General features: G+C 39.7%; 1 protein-coding gene across 2 annotated transcripts in view; it reads right to left on the bottom strand.

The window, feature by feature from the left end:
- The window catches only part of gcgrb (glucagon receptor b), a 78,047-nt gene that overhangs the window by 7,366 nt on the left and 44,885 nt on the right, over positions 1-25,796 (bottom strand). For both annotated transcript variants that reach the window (XM_074699066.1, XM_074699075.1), the window contains exons 2-10: positions 13,681-13,828; positions 13,503-13,599; positions 12,502-12,609; positions 9,000-9,088; positions 6,447-6,553; positions 5,815-5,971; positions 3,988-4,147; positions 1,620-1,680; positions 1,450-1,519 (exon numbers count right to left, since the gene is read on the bottom strand). In XM_074699066.1, coding sequence (XP_074555167.1) covers positions 1,450-1,519; positions 1,620-1,680; positions 3,988-4,147; positions 5,815-5,971; positions 6,447-6,553; positions 9,000-9,088; positions 12,502-12,609; positions 13,503-13,599; positions 13,681-13,734 — 903 coding nt within the window. In that variant the 5' untranslated portion in view covers positions 13,735-13,828. The remainder of the gene's footprint in view (positions 1-1,449; positions 1,520-1,619; positions 1,681-3,987; positions 4,148-5,814; positions 5,972-6,446; positions 6,554-8,999; positions 9,089-12,501; positions 12,610-13,502; positions 13,600-13,680; positions 13,829-25,796) is intronic.

The following is a 25,796-nucleotide window of genomic DNA, read 5'->3' as shown; positions in this document are numbered from 1 at the left end:
AGGGGCTGAGTCCTAAGGAGCCCTCCCCGAACACACCTCCAGGGCTGGACTGTGTCTGAAAGCCTTGGTGTTGGGAGAGAGAGCCGGGGCCTCCTGCTGCAGCTGATTCAGGCCTAACCCCTAAAGTGAATGCATGAAGGTAGAGATGGATTTCTGCTTCAGCAGAGTTTTGACTTTCAGATCCAAGAGGAAAACACTAGTGTGTATAACAGGGTTAAACTTGTTTCTGTGTATTTATTTTTTGTATAACTACAGAAGATATACCTGGCAGGTGTTGGAATGTAACTCGAAGATCCTTGAAAACTTAACTAAGGGGTTTATATCTGCAGCCTCTCCTTCCTGTGAATTTCTTCTTTGGTGGTTGTTCCTCATACCATGTCCTCTTCTCTTTTTTATCTTATCCATGTAAAAAAGAGTTGGGTTTCTACTGGAGGCTGAAATTATCTTCTGTGCCAGAATAAATGGAGGTGCAAAAATCGATTGAATCCATGTGTCTTGGCATCATTTTCCCCAATAACAACACAACCCAAGGAAGTCAAGACGACACCCCACAGCAATCCTGACTGACTTGGACTACATCAGTTTGCTTTTGCCCTATTCTGTGGAACAAGACCAGGAGGTCTCACACAGAGTAGAGTCAGAATGTGCCAAAGTTGGCCTTCAGGAAAATGCCAAGAAGGCTGAAGTTATCACCAATAAAATCCTGTTGGATCATCCTCCTCTCACAACAACAGGTGGCACTGCTCTAAAGAGGGTCAAGGACCTCAAGCACCTGGGCTCATGGGTCAACTCAACTGAGCAAGATCTGAAAGTATGGAGGCACTTGCATGGAGAGCCCTGAACAGCACGCCCAGTAAATGTAACTCCAACCTCCTCGGACAAATCAAACTTGGACTTTTCTATGCAACAGTAGAGTCTGTTCTCCTGTACAGCAGTGAAAGTGCAAAAACCAATACTGCAGAAGTCTTTAGACGGATGCTAGACCAGGATTAACATCAGCAAGACTAAATGTTACCAACAGGACTCTGTATGAGGGCACACCAAGAGTGAATGAGAAAAAAGCGGCTAGGAAGATGAGACTAGCAGGAACCAACACATGGGGGCTGGTCATAAGGGCCTTTCAACATTAACACACGTGGATGTTCTCAAGACAAGCACAGGAGTGCAAGTACCAATGAGCTGGCCAGATGTACGGAGAACCAGGATGACTGGTAGCATCCATGAAAGGCTCTGAAGATGACCTAATCGTTTATTTCAGTCTGTTTTGTAACACACTTAAAGCTCCACAGATTAGCTTTAATGTGTCTTCTATCACAACGTTTGCAATAATAAAGTTGCATTTTTGCCTTATGCCTTGTTTACATGCACACTCAATGCTCTCATCCCACTGACAAAACTGTCAACAAAGAATATGAACGTAAAAGGTCAACAGATAAAGCGTGCTCTTACCAGATAAGCGAACAGTATGGGAGAGCGTATGATCCACCAATACCCCATGTTAATGTTCCTCTCCCAGCACCTACACAAGCAAACACACACACACACATTTTTGTCATACGTTTAGTACAATGCAAAACTGCTTTTTAAATGATGTGAAAGTGTCCATAAAAGAAACATACTCCTCGTTCTCATACAGGTATTTCACAGTGATCCATGGCAGCACAAATATGAGTGGAGCACCTGAGAATGAAGAGAGAAAATTAAAAGTGTGTCTGAGCAGAATTTCAACAAGCAAGTTAACATGGGAGTGTGGTAGTGACGATTTTGATAATGTCCCATGGGCCCTTCAGTTGAAAGCTTTCTTTAACTTCACATACACACAACTTTATGACAATGAAATACACATTGATGCATGATACAAAGAGAAGTTGTTTGTACTGTGAAACTATAGGATCTGGGTTTTAATATCTCTTTCCATGTTTGTTTAAAACTTGAATGATGTGTACAAATGAAAATGTCTTCTACTGTGTGAAGCACGCTGAAATTAAAACCCCATCTGTTCAAACCCCAGATCCTCTTTGGACATTATCAGCCCTGTCAGCCTACACTGACGCACCAACATCATTGTGACAATACAGTTAATACTAGTGGCTAGTCCATGATTTCTTATCTCTGCTGGGAGAGGAATCTCATTTCATCAAACAGAACCTGTGCTCTGAAACCTCAAGATAGTTTTGTAATTATTTTAGAGCTGAAAATGTAATGATAATGTCCTTATTTAGTTAAAAAAAAAAAAAAAAAAAAAAGATAAGCTCTTTGCTTAAAAAATGCTCAGTAATGCAGATCTGTGGGTTTTTCCTTTTTTTATCTGTTAAAAAATTAAAAATCAGGGCTTCAAAAACAGCTGATTGGACGAGTGCTTGTTAATGTTTAGTTTTCTTTGTGTACATCATGAAGAACTTAGGCCATCACAAATTTCATTCTCATAAGAACAGATAATTAATCACACTTAAAATGGGGAAATTTTACAGAGCGGGAGCTCACAAATGATTCATCGCCTCAAAAGATGTCACTGGGGTCAGCTGTGGTTAGGTCTGAAAGAAGGGGTGTGAGAAGAGAAAGCGCTTGAGGCTACATCAGCTGTGACCAGCACTACACACTGATGTTCTTGATTGTACCGTGTGGTGCACTGTGGGTAATATAGGCTAGCCATTAATGAAGTAGAAAAACATGGGTTTGTCTGTGAAATTTACAATTAAACATGCTTTATTCAGCTGCTTGAGGCTAGACAAGGATTTACTGGCACACACAGCTCATTTATAAATGCTCTAAATTCATCTCACCAAGTTAGATGCAAAGCAAGAGCAAAGTGCATTGAGCTGCAAAACTCAATGGGCCATTCTTCCCCTCAGTACCTGGTGGGCAACACGCTTTGAGATGGGGTAGTTATCGGTGTAAATGGAGAGCAACGTGTGGTACTATCAGCAGCTGCAATCCATTTATGATGATTTTCCCCTCAGTCAGCTTTTGGTGCGACCACTCAAGGTTATAATATTTAACTAAAACGCCACTAAAAACAAAAACTAAAATTTAAGATACATTGCAGTTAACTCAAACTAATAAAAACTAAAAAAGAAAACAAAAACACTAAGTAAACTAAAATTGTATCTTGTGTTCACAAAACTAACTGAAACTAACTACAATTATAGAGAAAATACCCTTAGTTTTAGTTTCTGACTATTAATAGCCTTTAGGATTTAAATTAATCTGACATATTTTTCCAACCAATATCATGACAGTTTTAGGCAGTTGATAGTGCCGTACAGCTCCATCATAGCGATGTACTGGGACGTGCTTGTTTACTGCACTGACTGGCTGTGCTCTGTGCTGTGACCAAACGTGGTGGAGCAATGAATCAGAGCATCTGTAATAGTTTATTTCCATGTGAGTCTGACTTTAATTGTATTTAAGTCTGTCTTTCTTATTAGAGTCCAAGTTTCTAAATATTTAAGCTCATATTATATTGTTTTATATAGTTTTAATTTATATTAATTTTATGTAATTTAGGTTAACTTTTTTTTTTACATAATTTATGTATATATTTTTTATATTAAGTTTATATTATTTCCATGTGTTTAATGCAGGGGCCAACATTTCGGTATCAGCATTGACTGAGCAGTGAGCACTATGTTGGACTTGAAAATAAACAGTATTAAAAAATATATATATTCTGACCTTTTTGATACCTGCACCTGGTTAATAAGGTATGAAAAACTGAAACTAAACTGAAACTAAACTAAAACTAAGCCTTGTTGCAAAAATCAAAACTAAATAAAACTAAACTATAATGACAAATCCAAAACTATTATAACCTTGCAACCACCTTACCATCTTATTTGAAAGTCAAACAAACCACACCTGTCACGTGCTCTGCAAAAACTAGAATAATCAAGTGTTTGTCTTATTTATTGCAAAAATTGTTCTTCCAGCTATGACTGTGCAACCCTGAAACACTTCCTCTGAGACTAGTTGAGTTATGTTTCTTACCCCAGCCAATAGCGAGGTAGATGTAGAAGTACTTCTTCTCGCTGAACACGGTGATGACCAGCAGGCTGTGCAGGTAGATGCCCTCCACCAGCAGCCAGTAGTTGTTCGCCATCACACTGTACTGCATCATCACCATGGCCCCTCTGCACCATGTGACAGCCTGACACGACACAGGACAGTGATGGTGAGCATTCACAAAACAAGCTTCATACTTTTTGTTTTTAAAGCTGAAACGTGCTCATGCTCATTTAAGCAAATACTGAGTCACGCTCCAGCATGAAACCTTGTTCAAAGCTTGACTGTCGCCTGCTGCTTGGAGGGTAACGATTCCTTCCTGCACAATGAACCATTAGTCCTGGCATCAACAGTTATTTTACTCCATGCTCACAATCCTTCACGGCACTTATGTCACAACAAAACCTTCATGTAACATAACACACTGAATGAGAAGCACAACAATTGATTAAAAAACAAATATTTCAAGGCTGTGCAGGGCTCATTCACAGTGAATAGTTTTCATTTGTGTGTCACAGCGCTCAGGAACGCCAGGCTACTGTGCACTTCTTGTTATTCATTAAAAAAAACAGCTACACCGGGTTTGATGAGCAAGTGACCTGTTTTTATACCTTCTATCTGTCTCCATTCTCTTAGACTAGGAAGGAAGATTATGTTTTAATATTAATGAATAATAATTTTAATTGGTTACAATGAGAAAATTAAATAACATTACTGAGTGAGTAAGTGAGTGTGTGATTAAAAAGTTTGACCTGCAGTGAAGTGCAGGAAATGTTATTGCTCATTACAAAATGATAACCAACAGATAAAGAAACTTAACACTCTTTGAGGTTGTAAATGCTGTTCAGAGAAGCAGCAAAGGAAACAGAGGCAGACCAGGAGTGAAATGACACAGAAAGCCTCCTGTTGTTACCTGCCTGGAAATTCACAACTCTTCAAAAAAGGGGGAACGCAGCTAATGATGGTGAGAAGAACTTCTCAACTGCTCTCATTTTATTTATTCAAGACTTCTGGACATGACAGTTAAAGTCTAATTGTGAACTTGATCCTGAAAATGCTTCATGTTCTGCATGTGCACATTTAAAGAGGGGGTATTATGCTTTTGTAGGGTTTAATCTGTCCAGCTGGTGCCCGCGTAGTAGCATAACATGATTGACAACTTAAAAAATCCCTGTTATTCTCCCACTTGTGCTTTAGAAAACCCTCATTTCACGGCATTTTTCTGAAATGTTTTGTTTTAACTGCTGTCTCTTTAAGGCTCCTCTCTTCACAAACCCCCTCTCCTCTGATTGGTCAGCCTTCTGGAGGTTTGCTGACCTTGGTGTTTGAGGCCTATCCCTTCAGCAAGTTATGGTTAATTTTTAAGGTCTTTATGCTATGACTTAATTTTTTAAAAAGGCTCGTAAACAGACAGATGCAGGGATTTCTGCAACATAAGAATCTGTAGTGGTTGAAAATGTTCAAAGCTCTCGTACGATCACCTCCCACCATAACTTCATCCATGTTTAAAAATATGAGTAAGCAAAATAACTCATGTTACATTTTACTTTATTTTGGAGACAAGTTTTACTGGCTATACTGCAGCCAGTCAGCAGGGGGAGCCCTTCAAATAATGGTTTTAAGGTCTGTGAACACTGGTGGCACCCAATTAGATGTGCATAATATAGCGCTGACACACTGAGAAGCTCATTACATGAATTCCATGTACCATTTTATGTTACCACATTACCAGCACATTTCAATTAAAATATCTGTTTCCATGTTTTCACAGGTAAACATAATTTTCAGTGGGTGTGATGTGTTTGTTCTGACCGGTATGTTGACCCCATCTTGTGTCCGGGTGTCACTGCTGCCGGCGGGGTCCAGTGTGAGGGTCAGCAGGGCGTCTTTGACCAGGATGGACACAGCTCTCAGGATGAACGAGGCGAACAGGTTCATGTGGATGTTGTTCCTCATACAGTGGAGCTTCCTGGCACACAGGTGTGTGGATGTCATGGGTTTTGAATTTAACCTTCTGTACTACTTTACACAACATCATTTTATGTTTTTTTTTTTTCATTTCTCCATCTGCCCTAGTCTCCCCGTGCTCCTCTTCGTTCCCATGTTTCTTATTTGTTTTCTTTCTTCTCCTGCCTGTCTTACTTTACCTTCCCTCGCCCGTTGAGATTTTTTTCCTTTTTTTTCCAAACACATTATTTTATTTGTCCACCCATTCTCCCACTCTCATTCCCTTCCAGCCCTCTTCTTTGTTGTTGCCTAGTTTTATCCATCCTTCCTTTTTATTTATTGATCTTTTTTTTGCTGTTCATCTGTTCTCAGTGGTGGCTTTCTCTTCCTGTTATTCTCTTTTCCTTCTGTCTGTTTACTTATTGATTTATTCTATTACATTCTACCTATTTCTCCCCCTCGTCTCTCCCCCTCTGCCTTACTGGATCATGTTGTACCTGAAGGTGATGAGGATAGCCAAGGCCAATAGCAGAGCTCCAAGAGAGAGTGAGTATCCCACCGTGTACATGATGCGTAGCTGACTGAGGATGCGGCCGTACTGCTGCTGCAGAGGTAACAAGAGTGAGAAACACACACAGTTGTTTTAATTTGGCATGAAAGATGTAAGGAAGGTCCTTACAGACTTTAAACCAAGGCTATCTAATAAGAAATTAGGTCAGGCCGGATTTTCAGACTCAAGACACCAGCTGTATCAGTGAATCATTCGTTCATTCCATGTTTTAGAATGCAAAATCGGAAAATCGATAACAACTTGTTATTTCATTTCTAGTTTTCAAATCAAAAATTGGAAAACAAATAACGGCCTGTTTGTTGCTGTTTTGAAATTAAAAATAGAATTTGAGTGAATGGAATTATCGTGGGAAATTTGTTCTATTCGTTTTTGGTTTGTATCATTTTCGATGTGTTGTGACCCGGAAGTTGTTGACCTTTTTTTTCTCAGGGAGGCCAGTCTTTAACCACACAGATCTTGAAACCTGTTCATAGAGATAGAGAAGGCGATATACAGTGAGTGACGTATAAATAGACCACCATGGCCGCACTAGAACAATACGCTGATGTTTTTTAAGCAGTTGTTCGAAGCTGGTAAGACCCACACAGACGTTTTGGAGACCTTGCAGGACATGAGTTTCCGGAGATGCTCTGCAATGAGTGTCAGAAGTTTCTGCATACAACACAACCTAAGGTGGAAACGTCATGTTACTAATGCCTCCAAAGTGTGATACAGCTTCCCCTCTTTAAAAAGTACGTACACGTCCGCCATCCTTGACAAAAACGTTAACTAAAAATAACTGTAACCCCTAAATTCCACTGCACAGCGCAGCGTCGCATTCAGCGTCCATTGTAATCTATCAGGCAAATTCTACTGCAAGCGCTGCTGAAGCGCCGGCACACGCCCAGGCGTAAGAAATAGGCTTCAGGTCTATTTTCTGCATGGCCCCTTCCAAACCTCGTAAATTCACAGTCGATAAGAAAGCACTAGACAGGAAGTCACCGTGTGAAGTACCCGGAAGATTCCAATTAAAACACAATGCACGAACTCTGGAACGTAAATTTCCCCCATATGTTATAAATACGTCACATCTGGAGGCACGTGCATCAGGTTAACAGTCGGTCAGAGGGTCCCATACGCAACACAAAGGCATGGATGAAGAGAAGCTGATCTCGGAAGTGGATAAGTTCAACATTCTGTATGATCCCAAACATCCTTTTAATAAGGATACAGGCAGAAAGGACAAGGTGTGGACTGACATATCAAAAGTTATGGGAGTGGATGGTGATCTTGTGATATTGCTATTCACACGAGAGCCTGAGACTCTCTGAGGACCAGCCCTTCCCCCTCCGGATTGAGCGGCGCAGCGCTGTGCAGCGCGCTGCTTCCTGTGAGGTTTGACAATCGGAGCAAGACCACGGCGCTCTGCTGCGCATGCGGCAGAATTTAGGGGTAAAACGTTAGCTATCGTGCTGCTCGATTCACCCATCAATGGAAACACCCGGAAGAGACTGACTGACCTCCCTGAGAAAAAAAAGTCAACAACTTCTGGGTCACAACACATCGAAAATGATACAAACCAAAAATGAATGAAACAAAATTCCCATTATAATTCCATTCTCTCATACTCAATTTTTAATTAAAAATAATAAAAAATAAAAAATAAAAGGCCATTATTTGTTTTCCGATTTTTGATTTGAAAAAAAAAAAAAAAGAAATAAGACATTATCCATTTTCAGATTTTGGATTCTAAAATGTATATGGAATTAACTAGTAATACACTGATACAGTTGGGCAGCACATTTATAGCAGTAAAGTTAGGCTGCTGTGGCCCTCTCCTGAGCTGTACAACTCTGCTTTACTGTGGTGCAGATCTGATTGCAAGACGCTGTCAGACCCTGAATATTAGCAGCCCCCTTAAGCATAGATCCCTCGGAAAGTCTGTCCAAAATGCGGCATGCTTTCCGATGCGGGGTCTTTGGACATTATAAACTTTCAGCACTGCAACGCACTTGTTGCAGAGCAAACACATTGGTTTGGTTTTTGGACAGGGTGGGGAAATAAAAAAATACTTTCCTGTCCACGCAGAATTAAACAGACGATTATCCTTGCTGACTTTTCATTTCAAGGTAGACAGAGACATGCTATTTTCACCAACGTAGGGCTGCTAATGTTCAATGACACAATGCAATGGGTTAGTTGTTAGGCTACGATAGGTGTTGCAGTCAATATCTGTAATAATGTTGGAATTTTTGTGGGTAAAAGATCCGACTGAATCCCAATCACTTGGCAGCAGCTTGGCCACTCAGGGGTTAGTTTCAGGCCACATGAGGCCCGCTGGGCGCTTATTGAATAGGGCTGCTTTAAACAAATGGAGGGATTGTAACACCATGAATAATTAGAGACTCTGTCATGTTTAGGTGTCAAGTCAGTCCAACATGGAAATAGTTATGTCCACAGGCAGACAACAAACACACACTTCAATAATATCCACCCTCACCTCACCAGGGTCGTCCTCACATTCGCTGGTGTTTTTACGAGCCCACAGTCCATCTTCATTGCAGACTCTGTAGACATGACCCCGCTGAACTGTTTACACAGACACACACATTACAAGGTTAATACAGAAACAATCTCTGGTGTTATTTTGTTCAACTCAACTTGATATCAAATAAGTTTAATTTTAAAACCAGTTGAAAACTCATTGTCCACTTACCATCTCGTTCATGTTAGGACACTAAGGTTAACTCCACCTGCAGAGGACCCTGCGGCTGAATGCTTTAATATTCAAGGGTGGAAATTCTGAAAGACTCTTGTTTCTCGTGGCTGTTGTTGCCAAAATTGTCCTGCACCTGTGTCCTTGAATAACACTACTTCAAGAAAATCTGTGGCCTTCTTTTTCTTCCAGGTGTCCCGTGATCACTTTCGTTGCCTGATTTTAACCTTGATATTTACAAATCAATGGACTGATTAATTTAGATGTTGTGATTGACAACACTATTCACACCAGTATGAAAATAATTCACCCTGACCTTCCTGCCAGAAACAATCAGCTTGCTTTAGTAAAGACACTGGAAGAGCATTTTAACACCTCTCAGACTCAATAATTTACAAGTTAAATGACTTTCTAACAACCATGACTGAAAGTAGAGACAACTCTTTGATTAGAATTCTCTCTATATATCTGTATGTTTTAATTTTTACCTTCACCAAGGAGGTTCTGTTTTGGGAGAGTTTGTTTGTCTGTTTGTCTGTGAACAACATAACTCAAAAAGTAATGAATGAATCTTGATGAATTTTTCAGGAAACGTTCAAATTGGGATAAGGAAGAAGTGATTAAATTTTGGAGGTGATCTGGATCACTGTCTGGATCCAGGATTTTTTTAAAGGATTCTTTATCATTGTGAGATAGGGCCGTTTTTACCATATGTGTATATAACTCCACCATAAATGGTCGGATTGCTTTGCAAAACAATACAAGATAAGGTCACCATAATTTCTGACAGATGTAAAAGTACGATCCAGATCCTGGCAATATTCTGGATACTAAGATCCAGAATATGAAATATGTACTGGGTCATCATCATTTTCAACACTGTCAGGAAACAAATTATCGTACAAACCTGTAACTAACATCAAATTGTAGCAGACAGTCTGCTGAAAGGGAGTATAACATTAAAGTAGGACTAAAGTAGAAGTGTTGCCTGACAATCACAATATGCTTGGTGGAGGTCTGCGCTCTATGAGTGCTTTTCTAGTATATTTGACAAGATTTTCACACAACTGTCCAGTTAAAATGGAGAATTTTAATAAATGTAATAATTCTGAGCCTTTGAGCGAGGCATACACATTTTTATACACCAGGTAGATTCATGTGCTCACACTGTCAGGCACAACCTGTGTGCTCACAAAATGCATGTTAAATCAGAATGGAGATTTGAAATGTCTCAACAACCTTCCTGTCCAAACGCTCACGCACAGATATTGAATTCAGAAACATAGAAATGCAATCATCAAGGATATTTCCAACATTCAAAATAACGACTAAAGCTGGAAGCAGAACTTGTGGGCGAGTTGTATAGGATTGCTTTAGAGTGCAGTTCTCATTATTGTGGCTGATTCAGTTGTCGAAGGCATGTTGCGTGCTGCCACTGTAGCTCCACACAATACCTGCCTGCTTTGTGCAGGTACAATAGCATCAAATATCCTTGAGTTCCTCACGAAGCTCAAGTGAAGGTGGGATGTTGGTTGTTGTGGATGTGAGGCATGCAAGAAATCCTTTCAACTGATCTGGACCAACTGGCCCCAAATCTACTGTGAGTAGTTTCTGGCTGAGTATTAAAACAAATAATAATAATAATTCGATATTGATGCCTCTAAATAAAAACATCCAAGCAAGATATCTTGCTATTTCATATCCCTCTCACTCTGTAATGTGGTAGCTGTCAATTCAAATGAGTTACACCACAGACTTGTTTTAATTTCCTGTGTCAAAGTTTTTGTTGAGGTGAAGAAAATAGTATTTATGAATCAGAAAGAAAAACTCAGCTTAACTCAGACAACAACATCTTCTCTTTTTAATATGACCATCCTAAAAACCTGAACGGAGCAAGTACGTCAATATTGGTTGAGTGAAGGGTCGTACTGTACCATACTGTATTTTATTACTGCATGATTTCAACATCCTCACATCAAAATTTTGTTCAACTTGCTATTTAAATCTAAAAATATTATACTTATGTGAGGCAAAAGAAAACACTTGAGACTGAGGAAGTGGTTTAGGATTATTTCTGCAGCTAATGAGCATGATGCTGCATGTTACTGTTCCAGAGAAAAAGCTCACAAAAAACACACACGCACACAAACTATCTGGAGGCAACTTGATCCAGAAAAAATACATTACATACAAGAGTTTTCTCTGTTCTCGGGTTTATTGTGAGCATTCACTGGTTGCTATTGCTTGACTTTGAAAGAAAAAAAATTAAGCTAAATTTCAAAGAGAGCCATGACTCTAAGTGAAATGCTAAAATAAGTAAAATAAAATAAAATAAAATACACATTTAACTTTGATAGTTAACTTCCTGTTTCTCTTTTCATTTGTGAGCTACTTACTTAACACCAGCTCAAACTTTGTGCCAAAAACTTTGGAGCCTGATTTATACTTTAGTACCAGACTCACGTGTTGCCTTTTCTGTTGGTTTAAGTAGTCTTCTTTTTCCAATACAGAAGCCAACGTGCACATCCTCCAAAATTTAACTGCTTGTCAAAACAACACAGACTACAGGCCCTATGATTGGTCCTCTGGGCAACATGGTATTTCCTGCCTTTGGAACAGCCCAGGGATTGCTAATCAGCCATACATTTCAGCTCCTCTGACATCTCCTCTCTATTTTTTTCTTTTAATGACTTATGTAGATTTAACAGCAAAATGTAACACAAAACAAGCTCAGAACACCAGCAAAAAAAACAAAAAGCAAAAAAACCCAGACATCAACGTACAATTGCACACGACTACGTAGGCCACTATAGCTTATAAACCAGGCTTCAGTTTAAGATGCACATCGTGAGCCAAAAAACATAATTGCCTTTGTTATAAAAAAACACATTTTTATGTATATCTTTCTCTCTATTTGTAATATTATGTTTATATAATCTATATTGCTATCATTAACATTTATCTTATTTAAATTTCTTTGACTGTGGAAATTATATGGCTGACAAAATAATAATTCAAATGTATGTAATATCTGACTTAGGTCATTATGCCATCAGGCTAACATTATGGCAACACCTTGTGGACAATTCCATGCACTTAGTCAGAAAAGACACTCTGTGTATCTCTTTGTAACCCATTACTGTGCATTGTTATAGAATTGACGGCCAGGGTAATAACTCCTCCTTTTGTTCTTCCTTATGTTCTTCTGTGATTCTATTCCAAGCTTTTGTACAGACGCTCACATCCCCATCATCCAACCCTCTTCACTGAACACTCACGCACAGACCTTTTTTGTACCATGGCAGGAACCATGGGCAGGACACATTAACAGTGGTTCCTGGGAGTCCATCTGGCCAGCAGGCGTACAAGTCGAAGGTCCTGTTACACACCAGCCCTGCAGTAGAGAGCAGATCTGTGAACTGTGTCCCTGCGTCTGGTTCAGCCAGGCGCTCACGCTGCAGGGATAGGAATGGGCATTGATAAGATTTTATCGATATCAATGCCCTAATCGATTCTGCTTATTGATTCAATTCTTTATCGATTCCCTTATCAATTCCTTCTTTTTCAAGTGAATAAATATGTAATTGGTCACTGGATCTGGATATCTCTTGGTGTAAATATAAAGAAATAAGTTAAAATTGCACATCATGTGACATTGATGTATAGTTTTGTAATATGTTATTGGCACAAGTAAGCCATCTAGAGTCTCGAAGTGGTTATAGCATTATTCTCAGTTGTTTGGAACCTTGCCGTAGTTATGAAACCAACCATGAGCCTAACTTTTCTTTCATATGCCTGAAAGTTTTTTGACATTTGGAGTTCTCAGTGTTGTTTCAAAAGAGTAACTGTGATATGCCTCTGTGATGAAAGTTGAAATTCTACTCTGAAGCCAAAGTTATACTGATGCATGCTAACCGCTAGCATATCAATGCAATTTCCTGTATACATTAGCATCAAGCTAGCGCTATTTTGTTTATTTTGAATGTATTAAATAGGAATATCCTGTAAGAGAGTAATGTAGATTTCTGTGTTCAGTTTGTCAATAAAATTTCAAGCTAGAAATCCTGAAACAGGGTTTTCTTGGGAAATGTTATCTAACTGCAAAGCTAAGACAGCTGCGGCAGACTAGTCACATAAGGTCCTACAGCTCTGGCATAGTGTAAAGAATCGATAAGAGAATTGTTTAGCACAAAGGCTAACGATATTGATGGACTTAAACATTTCTTATAGATTCTTAACAGGAACTGGTTTTCAATTCCCAACCCTGTGCACGGATCAGGGGCTCACCTGTAGCAGGGGGCGTGTTGTCAATGAAGTCCAGGCACTGGTTTCTGTAGCTGCTCCACTGCTCCTTCACAAGCTCCAGGGAGTTAGCAGAGGAGACCTGCAAGGGGAAGCAAGCGTCCTGAAGCTCTATGACGACTTTAAAAACACAAACCTGTGAGTGAAAAAAAGAGTGTGTTACCTTTGTGCAGCTGCTGAGTGAAAGCAGGGTCAAAAGGAGACACACCTGGGACATCCCACTGATGCTGGGAGGATGGGGGCTGGTGGGGACCAGATTAAAGAGGAAGCCTGACTCATGAGGCAGCTTCCGCCTTTGCTCACGGTGCGGCCTACACACACGATACAAAGGATCTTGTTAGTGTGAAGGTGTGTTTGGCCAGGTTGCTTAGCTGACACTAAAAAAAAAAAAATCAAAAAGAGAGTAAGAAGAAAGCAGCCTTGGGTGACAAGCAGAACAATTTCACATCAATTATAGAGCTCCAAAGATAAGTGGATAATTGGTTTGGACAGCAGGGAACAGTCAGTCAGAGGAAATGTGCAGTCAGAGTGAATATGCTATGATAATTCTGAGAAAGAAAACGTTAGATTCACTTTGAAATCTCAAAAAGAAAAAAAAAACACAGCTGTGTTTTTTATTAGCACAGATGTTGAACACCAACAATATCAGATGCCCGTCTTCACCCACGAAGTTGGAGAACAAACCGAAATCTGAAACGTTTCTGCAAAAAACACCTTGACCATGGAAACATTTTTAGCTAAAACGTTTCAAATTCCATTCTGTTCCAGTCTCTGTGCACCTGCTGGTGTGTGAGATGATAGTGATGATTTTGGTCATAATAATGACCACCAGCATCAGAGCAGGAGTGTTTGTCTGCTCTGTTGCATCTGACAAAGATACAAGCTGAGTAAAGAAAGAGTCACTTTCGTTTTTAAAGTAGGATCAGAGAAAACAACAAACAAAGCGAGCTGCTTCTGTTTCTTCTTTTTGATTTAATGTTTCGCGTGCAGCTCTTATCAGCTGCACAGAAAGTCCATACAGACCTGTGGGGAGGTTACCATGTTTTTTACAAGTCCTGTGAGATAAAACAAAACCTGTTAGAAGATATAAAGAGGATGACGTTCTCTTACTATTAACATAGATATGGACTCTATGTTGGAGCCTTGGTATGCAGCAGGGTAAGGTGATCACAGGATGTATGAAAAAGGGTTTCAACAAAACCGCTTCCATCCAATCCCTCTGTGGCATTATTTAAAACACACATCTTTTATAGTAAGCTTGATGATTTCTGCCACTTTTCTTATTCACTCCACAAACACTGCACACTGATCATTATGACCACTGACAGGTGAAGTGAAAACTCTAATTATCTCTTCAAGAGACACCTGTCAGTGGGAGGCAGGCAACAATCCTGAAGAAGTGAAGGGAAAATGTTGTCCCTGACAGTGAGTCGAAGAGTTGAAAAGGAAAGGTAAGGATTTAAGCATCTTTGAAGAAGAGGACTAAAGTTTGAATGCTAGACAACTAATTTGGAGCATCAGAAAACTGCAGCTCCTGTGAGGTGTTTCCAGTGTGCAGGATTCAGAACCTCCCAAAGGAGGTTCATGGAGGGAAAACCACTGAAACAGCACCTAGTTTACAAACAAATTACTTGAAAATTTCAGACCAAAGGTGCCCTTGGGTATTAAAATGCTAGGTCAAGATTTGACTGGATCCGTGTAGACCACACCTTGCAACCAGGGCTGTAAAGATTATTCAGATATTTTACGCAGGGGATAAAACTGGATTTTCTTTAAACATTTTTGTTGAGGTGAAGAAAATATGATTTATGGATCAGAAAGAAAAACTCAGCTTAACTTAGACAACAACATCTTCTCTTTTTAATGTGACCACCCTAAAAACCTGAACAAAGCAAGTACGTCAATATTTGATGAGTGAAGGGTCGTACTGTATTGTATTTTTAATGCATGATTTTGACATCCTTTCATGATTGTTTTGTTCGACTTGCTGTTTAATTCAAAAAATATCATCCTTATGTGAGGCAAAACAAAAAGCTTGAGAATAAGGAAGTGGTTTAAGATTATTTCTGCTGCTGAAGAGCATGATGCTGCATGTTACTGTTCCAGAGAAATAGCCCACAAAGAAAAACACACGCTCACAAACCATCTGGTTTCCTCTGTTCTCAGGTTTATTGTGAGTAGATGGTTGAATGTAACACTTTACTGGCACCATATCACTCCAAACACAAAAACAGCATTCACTGGCTGCTATTGCTTGACTTTGCTTTGAAAGGAAAATAGGGGTGGGAATTGAAAACTGGGTCCTGTTGAGAATCGATAGATATGTTTCAATCCATCGATACCGTTAGCCTTTGTGTGCAACGATTCCCTTATCAATTCTTTACATTGTGCTGGAGCCACCGGGCCTTACGTCGACTAGTCTGCTGCAGCTACCTTAGCTTAGCAGTTAGATAACGTTTCCCAAGAAAACTCTGATTCAGGATTTTCAGCTTGAAGTTTTACTGAAGAACTGACAGTACATTGGAAATGGTATAAATCACCTTATTTACCAAAATAGAAAAACAGTGCAAGCTTGAAGCCTACGTATATGGGAAACTGCATTGATATGCTAGCAGTTAGCATACATCAGTATAACTTCAGCTTCAGAATAGAATTTCAACTTTCACCACAGAAACATATCACATCAACTTTTCGCAAAAAATACTGAGAATTTCAAATGTCAAAAGCTAACAGGCAACTGAAAGGCTCATGGCTGACTTCATAACTGTGGAAAGCTTCCAAACAACTTAAACCATTGCTATAACCACTTTGAGACTCTAGATGGCCTATTTAAATTATTACAACACAGCACATCAACGTCACATTGTGTGCAATTTTAACTGTTTCTGTATAATTATGCCCAGAAACATCCAGATTCAGGGACTAATTACATTTTATTCACTTACAGTATAAACTCAATTAAATGTTGTTGACACAGAAAATCTGTAAAGCTACTTTTTGTACCAAGAAAGTTCAAAACAGGAATTGATAAGGGGATCGATACAGAATCTGATTGATAAGCAGAATCGATAAGGGCAACAGTATCGACAAAATCTTATCAACTTCCATCCCTAAAGGAAAAAACTAAAAGCTAAATTTCAAAGAGAGCTGTGATACTAAGTCAAATGGTTAAAAAACTTTTTTTTAAAAAGCCACATTTAAGCTCTAATATTTAACTTCCTGTTTCTCTTTTCATTTTTTCAATCGGGGTGTGTGGAGTGAGGCGGGGGGTTAAAAGGATGGACCAAATGATATATGGAGCAGTACTTACACAGCACTTTTCTCTTCTCTCTGACCACTCAAAGCACTGTACACTGCTAGCCTCCTTCACCCAGTCACACCACATTCATACACTGATAACAAAGAGCGCTTATCATATCTCTCATGCAGAGCCTGAGGAGGATTTTGATCTGGCCTTTGACCTTTGAGTTTCCCAAAACAGTTCCATCTCTGCACACTGAACCTTTCAACAGGTATTGACTTTGCATTCATAGCCTGATATACTGTATCACATTATGCCATGTCTGTGAGCTATATTGATGTATATGCACTGTTAAGATATAAATCAATGGACATCACTGTTGCAGGAGTGAATTAATCTCCTCTTCTAGAAAAAAAGGAATGTTTATTTTGTTGAAGAGCTATATCCTTGGACCTTTCATACTCACCAGAGAAAGTGATTCTTATTGATCTGGGGAAGAACGTCACAAATTAAAGCCCCAAATAACTCCCGTTATCAAGGCTAGTACACACTATAATTAAACACTTAAAATGTTGCTTGTTAGCTGAGCTTTTGTTGGAAAGACTGTCTCAGTGGTGAGTTGAGCTCAGGTGTCAGGCTGGGTCTTACACATGGTTAGTTTTGGTGTTTTCTCATCATTTTTTGACCTCATCTGCTGGCTTGACTCATAAAGTACCGTGAAATAAAAAGTGCTGATGTGAGGCCATAACTAGAATCTATTTATCTGTGTATAACTTCTTTTAATGGGAGGAATTTCATGTTAATGTCGAGCACAAGTTGTTCTACAGCAAATTATCCTGTCAGATGATTCACTTGGTACACATGAAACAGATGATAGTTAGGATGTCTACCGTTCAGAAAACAGTTAGTGAAAATGATCATACTGTTACTTTATATTATTACTCATTATATAAGCACATATATAAGTCAGTCATGCAGCCTCATGAATGACAAAACCATCATGTGAGCTCTTGATCCAGCTTGAAACACAGAGTTAAATTAGATCTGCAGTTCATGTATTTCCAACCCCCCCCCTCAATGTCACAGTTCCTCAGAGATTTACTCGATTTTCACATTTAGCAGGACACACAAGACCATATGTTTGTGTGTGTGTGTGTGTGTGTGTGTGTGTGTGTGTCTGTGTGTGTGTGTGTGAGTGTGTGTGTGTGTGTGTGTGTGTGTGTGTGTGTGTGTGTGTGTGTGTGTGTGTGTGTGTGAGTGTGTGTGTGTGTGTGTGTGTGTGTGTGTGTGTGTGTGTGTGTGTGTGCGCATGTGTGTGTGTGTGAGTGTGCTACCGTGCTGCAAGCGTCTCTGTGTCTGCTTCAACTGGACCACAAGACTGCAGAGCTCACTGAATAATCACAGGTTTGTGCTCTACTGATAGCCTTATCGATCGCAGTCAGGTTTTACATTACACACACACACACACACACACACACACACACACACACACACACACACACACACACACACACGCACACGCGCACACACACACACACACACACACACCAGCATGCAGAGGAATGAGGATGTCATGCGTTTTTCTAGCTGGAGAGAGGCTGTAAACCTCAGCTTTTCAATTCTCAAAGCCTCTACTTTTTGTTTGATGTTTTTACTAATAATGAACTCTTTTTACTTTGAATGTATGTCTTTTTACTTTTATGATTGTGGCTGACCAATGCCAGTGCCAAGATAACGGGAGCACTCTAAAAAATATTTTTCTTGCGTTTCTTGTGGTGGTTGCAACGTTATTTTTCCCAACTCTCTGTTTGCTATACAGAATGTATTCGTCTTTGTGTGTGGGCTCAAGTTTCTGTGTATTGTTTACATGGTGTTTCATGTAAAAACGCTACAACGCAGAGAAAAAAAAAAACTACATTGACACAGAAATGCAGAGGGACTGAAAACGCTGTAGTAAGCATGCCAGGCCTGTAGTCGGCACTATAACTGTCTTGTCCAGAGGCGGCTTTTGGTAGAACTCCACTGAAGTAAAGTCATCTGGTGTATTGGCGAATGCTGAGTGCAGAGGTGGAGCAACAAATGCACATTTTGTTGAAAGAGAGATAGAAGATTCAGCAGCACAAGCACAATATAGTAGTCTGCCACGGATCATTACAATGGACTGTTGGACTGTTGTATGCCCGTGCATGAAGCGGTTTCAACCTAAAACTGTTGTCGTGTAAACAGCCCCTGTGACTGCAGTGAGCTGGAAACCTGCAGTGCAGGAAACAGAGAGCAGAGGAAAAATGTGATGCCGCAACCATGTAGAGACAGAAATGACATCCCGTCATGTAAACCAGAGAAATAGCATCAGGCTATTCAATCTGTGAAATTAAAAACAAACTATAAATCTAATCTACAAGAAAGGAAACCTTAAATTACTTTTGCTGATATGGTTCTGTAAACAAAACAAATGCAACTTGACTTCCAGCTGTTGATGTCATTAACAAACAGCCTGCCTTCTTTCTTCCTTTTTTCAAAAAAAATCTGTTTTATCAAAAAGAAAAAACAAAGGTTCCAGCAAACAAAACAAGACTTGTTATCCAATTGCATTTTCCCCTAAAAATCTGTCTTGGAAAAAGAGGTTGTCTTACGTCCAGGATCCTCTTTTTTTCAGATCAATGTGATATTCAGGCTGTGACATGATGTGAGTTTATAATACATCTCTTTGCTTTCTGGGCTATTGTCCCGTGGCTATTTAGCTCGGTGGTCCATGAGTTTTTTGGGGGGATAAGTGGTCCTTGGTCTGAAACAATTTGAGAAACACGGTTTTAGAGTAAATACAAACAAAAACGCAAGGATATTTTTCCTGTTTAGTGAAATATTGTGCCAAAAAACTGCTGCTGCTTGGTGTCACACCCATTGATCAATGGCTGCAAACAGCTTTTGTTGACATTCCCTGCAGTCAGCTCTCTACATGAGGGATTGAGTGAACTGCAGAGAGAGAGAAGAATGATTTTTTTTTCTTTGAGACTGAAAGCTTCTCACAGCTGCTTTAAAAATGTCATGAGTAATGGCTGAACTCAGAAGCGGAATGAGGTCAGGGGTCGAAGGTAAATTTTATTTGAAGTTGGCAGGATATAATGAATGAAAGAGGGAGGCTGGTGGATGTAGAAATGCAGGCCAGGGAAACTACTGGTTGACAGGTTTGTAAGGTGCCAAGGCAGTCTGGAAGAAATGGGGATTTGAGTTCTTGTGAGCTTTTCCAAATACTTACATGATGTAAAACAAACTATTTAGTATGAATAAAACTGGACTTTTAAAATACTTGTTTACATGTACCTACATGGCCTAACTATTTGAAAAAAAATATGTTTATTGGACACAGACCTGGAGGGAATATAGTAACTTGTATTTGTTCGTCCTTAAAACCAGCAAAAGTCAATATGCTGGTTTTTCTGGCAAAAGACTAAATAAAAAACATTCAGTGAGCTTCAGAGAGCCATACAGTACAATGATTGCAGCTGGCAGAGCCACCCCTTGTTGACTTTCTTCTGCATGGTTTGTTACTTTCACTGACTGCTGGAGGTCAGTATAATTTCAGTGTTCCTTTTTTTCAAATGAAAAGTGCAGGAAAGATTTTTTTAAATGCTAACAGTATTTTTTGTCATGTTGGTCATACTGTAGAATCATTTATTGCTTGTTTTAGTGACTAATGCAGAAGATAACCCCCCTAAAAATGCATGGTAAATTGCAATCACAATTGGTCCAAAAATATTGCATTTATATTATTTTCCAAAACTGTTCTGCCACAGTTGTGCCCATGAAAAATTGCTCAATCAATGCATAACAGCTTATTTCACTTGACAGCTTGAAAGCACAGAAGAAGCCAGGTTGTAAAGAAAGACGTAGGAAAGTAAACTAGACCAACTTATTGAGAGAAGTAAGAAAAGTAGTCTAAATTGCTTCATCTGGGCATGCAAACATTTTTGATGTATTGCACCAGAGCAGGTGAGCAGAGACTGGAAATGACAAAAAGCAGGGCAGGAGGGGAGTACAAAAAACACACCATGCACCTCACATCCACACTAAAAGCTCTAAAATGGAAAAAAAAGCACATTTTCATACTAAAAGATGTCCCAGAGGAGCTACTCTGACATAAATTACCATATAAAAATAGTTAATTCCCACGATGATGGTCTTTTTACTTCTGGAGCTCATAAAGATGATTTTATTCATTTGAAGCCTTTTAAAGAAAGTTAAATACGCCTCACAGGAGCTTTAACTCAAACAAAATGCATCTGTATTTCAAGTGCTCTGAAGCTCTCACTTGGATATCTTCTCTCTCTGCATATTTCAGGGTTTGTGGGGTTTGATGTCAGCCCTGCACAGCTGTAAGTTGAAGAAAGCTGTCCTGCTGTATATCCTTTGCATTTCCTTAGAGGATCCTTTCTTTGAACATGTGCTGTTTCTACACCAATGCAACGCTCTTCTTCATATCTGTGCAGGACTTGTTTTACATGAGATTACAGGAAAAAAAAAAACACACACACACACCTCTGTTTGATAAGCATGTGGTAAATATAGTGCTGCACATGTTTGTGGTGTTATCAGGGAGTGAAACAAAGCTGCTACAAAGCTCTGCCTGCTGGATGAGAACAATCAGTCCATGTGAGTCATGATGCCGTCTTTTGAATACATCAGAATAATGCAGCGTTGATGTGAATCAGACACATAACTGCACTATTTCTCTGTTTGTGTTTGTTTATGCAACAGCTTCAGCTCCCAGAGATATTTACTTAGGCTGGTTTAAGCCGTTATTTGCATAGATCATATACCTCCCTCTCTTACTCACTCACACACACACACACACACACACACACACACACACACACACACACACACACACACACACACACACACACACACACACACACACACACACACACTCAAATTTACACATGTTGCTCTTTCTAATATAACTTCATGTGAGCAAGAGAAAGGATGATCACTGTCACCTTTCCTTCCTTTTCTTCTTCTTCTTCTATTTTTTTCATAACTATACCTCTGGTTTATTATGCACAGGTGAAGACACACATAGCTTCATCAAACCCAAACCATAGCTTTACCTTATCCCACAGCAGTAACACCATTTGGTTTGGTTAATAAAAAAAAAAAATAAGAAAAAAGAAAAAACTCAGTGTCCTCTTTGGTCTTTTACTTTCCCCATCTTCTTCTCTAACTCAGTGAAGCTTTTATTTCCATTCATTCTACATCATTTTGAAATAAGACCCTGCATCTCAAATGAGCTTTTCATAAGCTTAATGTTGTTTTTCCATGCCTAAAAACAAACAAACAAAAAAAAAAACAGGAAGTGTACTATTCAAAGTTTCGGACACACAAAGGCTGACCTCATTTTATCAGTCGACCAACCTTCATTGTCATGAGATATATTCAGTCCACGCTTCCCACCATGGGCATCTTCTAATGATGTTGTTGAAATCAATAAACTGGCATTATGTGATGACATGTGGGTAATTAGGCTGAGTGTGGAGAGTGTGTGGGTGGAGTGCAGTGGTTGTAATGTAGCTAAACAGAGCCCTAACGTTGTTTAGTGAGTCACTCAGCCCCGCGCGGGGACTGACTGACAAGTGAACTCGAATATCAGCTTCCCATTTAAGTTCATCCTTCTCTCTTTTAAATTTGGTTTTTAATTTAGCTTGTCTATGTCCTTCATTAGCTCTTCAGCAAAAGTTTGTTCTTACACAGATGACTTGAACTTTGAAAAAAATAGGTGTAGTAGAGCTAAAACAAATTATAAGTACATGGTACCATCACCATGAACAAAAGTGCAGTGTTAGCTTTAGAAAAAAAATCATGTTTCACAAGCAAATGTTTTTCATTTCCATGTGAGTCTTTTGGTCAAAAAGAGCCAGGATGATTCCTAGAGGTTTTCTGAACTGATCCTCTGACGCACAGATTCATTCGTCCTTTAGTGATCCTTGTATGACCCTCTTTCTCGCACCCTGGCTAGTGACCATCATGTGAGTGTGTTTGCAGGCATGTGTGTGTGCAGGTGTGTGCAGGCAGGCGTGTGGAGCTGTGTGTTATGATTAACAGAGGTAGGTGACACAACTAAACCAGAATCTGCTCTTTCAGCAGATGTCATGCTTCACAAACAGAGCAAGACTTATCTCTCACCTTTTTTTTAGTCTCATTCTTCTCTCAGGTTCTCTGTGTCCTCCTCTGACTTCTTTCTTACTCTATAGCCACTCAGGAGAAAACCAACTTTTCAGAGGAGGTAAAAAAAAAAAAAAAAACTCCATCAGCTAAAGTCTTCAGAGAATCCTGCCCTGTTTCTCTCTTCACTTTTTCTTGTGCCTCCTCAGGGGAGCATTGTCTGACCATCAGTTGGTTATTATGGGATACTAGACAGTGGGAAACAGATGACGTATTTGAGGCCTTGGCAGGGATATGGATTTTATTTTACCCATTTTATCTGCATTTAGATTCCAGCTGATGCAACCTGCAGCACTGTTATCCCAGCCAACAGTGTTCTAGCCCTAATAAATGTTAAGCATCTGCTTATCAAACTAAAAAAGATGATATATGAGAGGAGATGGATAGTAAGCTTTATGAATCAGTGTAGATGGTGGAAACCATAAACTGTATAAAAAATGGACGTAGTCTCCTCGACATCACCCGTCAGTTTCTGAAACAGAAAATGAAGCACATTGGCTATCGTGGCTATATTGGAAGTGGCAAGGGCTTTGCATACAGCTATGGGGCGCGTCGGTCACGTGACCTGAGCTGTGCCTCTGATTGGGCGAGCTTGCGATCTTAATAACCTCTGAACCACCTAGTTATAAAAAAATGATCTCCCGTTCAGTGTGTGCTGATAGCAAAATTAGCGACTCAGACAGGAGACAATTTTTGAACCAGGCTGTAAATAGGTCAATTTCTGCTTTTTAAAACTGATTTTTTTGGTTTGATGTGTATGTGACTTCCGCTACTTCTGGAGCCAGCCTTAAGTGGACAGTCGAGAAACAGCAGATTTTAGCACTTCCACATTGTCTCATTTTTAGACCAAAGGCTGACGCTTGGTGGAAACTGGACTTGCAGTACAGGGCTATGCAAACCTACACTGAATGTTGCAGGGTAGGTTCCCCACAGAAAACAAAAAGCTGGCTCGAAACAACTTTTAACCTGATGCATACCATCAGGGAGAATGAACGCAGTAATTACCAGATGTATGGACAGCAATTTTCTGAATAGCAGGTGATTTTACAGGGACTTTTAATGCAGTTCCGAAACAAACTAATCCTTGGACTGCTGGTTATCTCATCAATCCTTTGTGTTCCTTCATGGTTTTGATGTCTTTGGCATTAATCCTCAGTGTAGAAAATAAGAATTAAAAAAAGGAAAACATTGAATTGAAGAAACTGTCCAACCTTTTGACTGCTACTATATAATCATAAAATAAATGAATATTTGTTTTAAAAAGCGTATTTTCATTCAAATTCAGGATCCAGGATCGGCTCCAACCAAGAGACAATTTTAACCAGACAGTATGTAAAATGCTCTGTGCATAAGCTCTTGTTAACTCTGTCTCTTCAACTGTTTGTATGTTAGCCCAAAACAAACAGTAGTTTCCTCTTCAAACTGATAAACTGCATATAGAGTGGACAGCATGGCTGCGCCGTTTACCATTGTACGGTTTGGAAGCCAAAATACCCCCGTCACAGGTGCAGCCATTGAAGCTGTTGTGCAGCCAGAGTCTGCGCAGTAGAGACTGTGAGGGATTCTGGGAGAATCTGAGTGGAGCCGGGTACAGAAATAATATATTTTTTTTTTCTTTCAAGAGTCTAATCACTTCCAGACTCTACCTCCCGACAAATTTTTCTATCCTCAAAAAAAAAAATACACAAGAACGGCAGCTGTCAATCATCGTTAAACGTGACGTAAAACCTTGTTTTCAACCTCATATAACTAATGAAAACAAAACTTTTCAGAAAAACAGAGGGCTTGAATACAAGGCAGCCAAATGATATCTTCAAATCACCACAACAACTGAACGTGAGAAACATTTCTACCGGGTATACTAATTTTTTAAAGTTTGACCACAGCCCGTCTGGAATGACGGGAGAGACAGATTTTTTTGACCTATGCTGCAGCCAGCCACGAGGGGGAGCAGTTTTTGTGGTGGCCTCACTTCCAGCTGAGCAAGATGACGTCCATTTTTTTTACAGCCTATGTTCAAACTGCATGTACAAAAACACAACAGCTCATCATTATCTCTCATATTCAGTTCAGGGAGGTAATCAGAGTTGCCAGTAATGGAAAAAAAAGAGTCATCACCACTTGTACTCCGGAGACATCTGCGATTTGAGAAAAAGAAAGTTTTGGTACAGCTGAGCCACTCACAGATGGTCCGCGCAGCTCTGTGCTTCAGCTGAAGACAGTGGTGTTTTCGTCTGATACAACAGAATCATGGCTACACTACGTCTGATGGCAAGGGTCCATAAGAGCCTTGTCCAGATGAGAATCATAAAATCTGCATGTGAGCTTGAGGAGAGGCAGAGACAGAAGAGGGACTGCACATGGGAAGAGGGCCTGGCCAGTACATACCATTCTCAGAGTCCTGTGGAGAATGCCAAGAGCCAGACCCTAAATCCTCAGCCATGCATTCCCTGGACTCCTGCATAAAGATACTTCTCCTTACACTGATGTCCTGCTCCTTGTGTGCTCTCCCTTAGCCTGACATCGCTCTCCTACTCATCTCTTCTACTATGGAAGAGGCAGGAGCACAATGCCTTCAAACAGAAATACATGGACACAAACACTCCTTACACTAACTATTTAGTTTAGTTCAGTGGAAAAAGAAAACACAGCCTTATGTAACTGCTGGGGCTCTACGCAGCTGGACGTGTAAGCGGAGGAGCTAACATGTGGAAAACAGACAAGTATTTACAAGCTTTGCCCTCTTCTTGACCTATCAGTGCCAGTTAATCATGTCTAATCTGGAAAACATCAATCAAACACACATCACAAAGCTTGAG

This window comes from Halichoeres trimaculatus, unplaced genomic scaffold (genome assembly GCF_033239565.1).
Source record: "Halichoeres trimaculatus isolate MK-OKI-2021-1 unplaced genomic scaffold, fHalTri1.1 fHalTri1_scaffold_2, whole genome shotgun sequence".
Lineage (NCBI taxonomy): Eukaryota > Metazoa > Chordata > Actinopteri > Labriformes > Labridae > Halichoeres > Halichoeres trimaculatus.
This window is presented reverse-complemented; position numbering and strand designations above follow the sequence as displayed.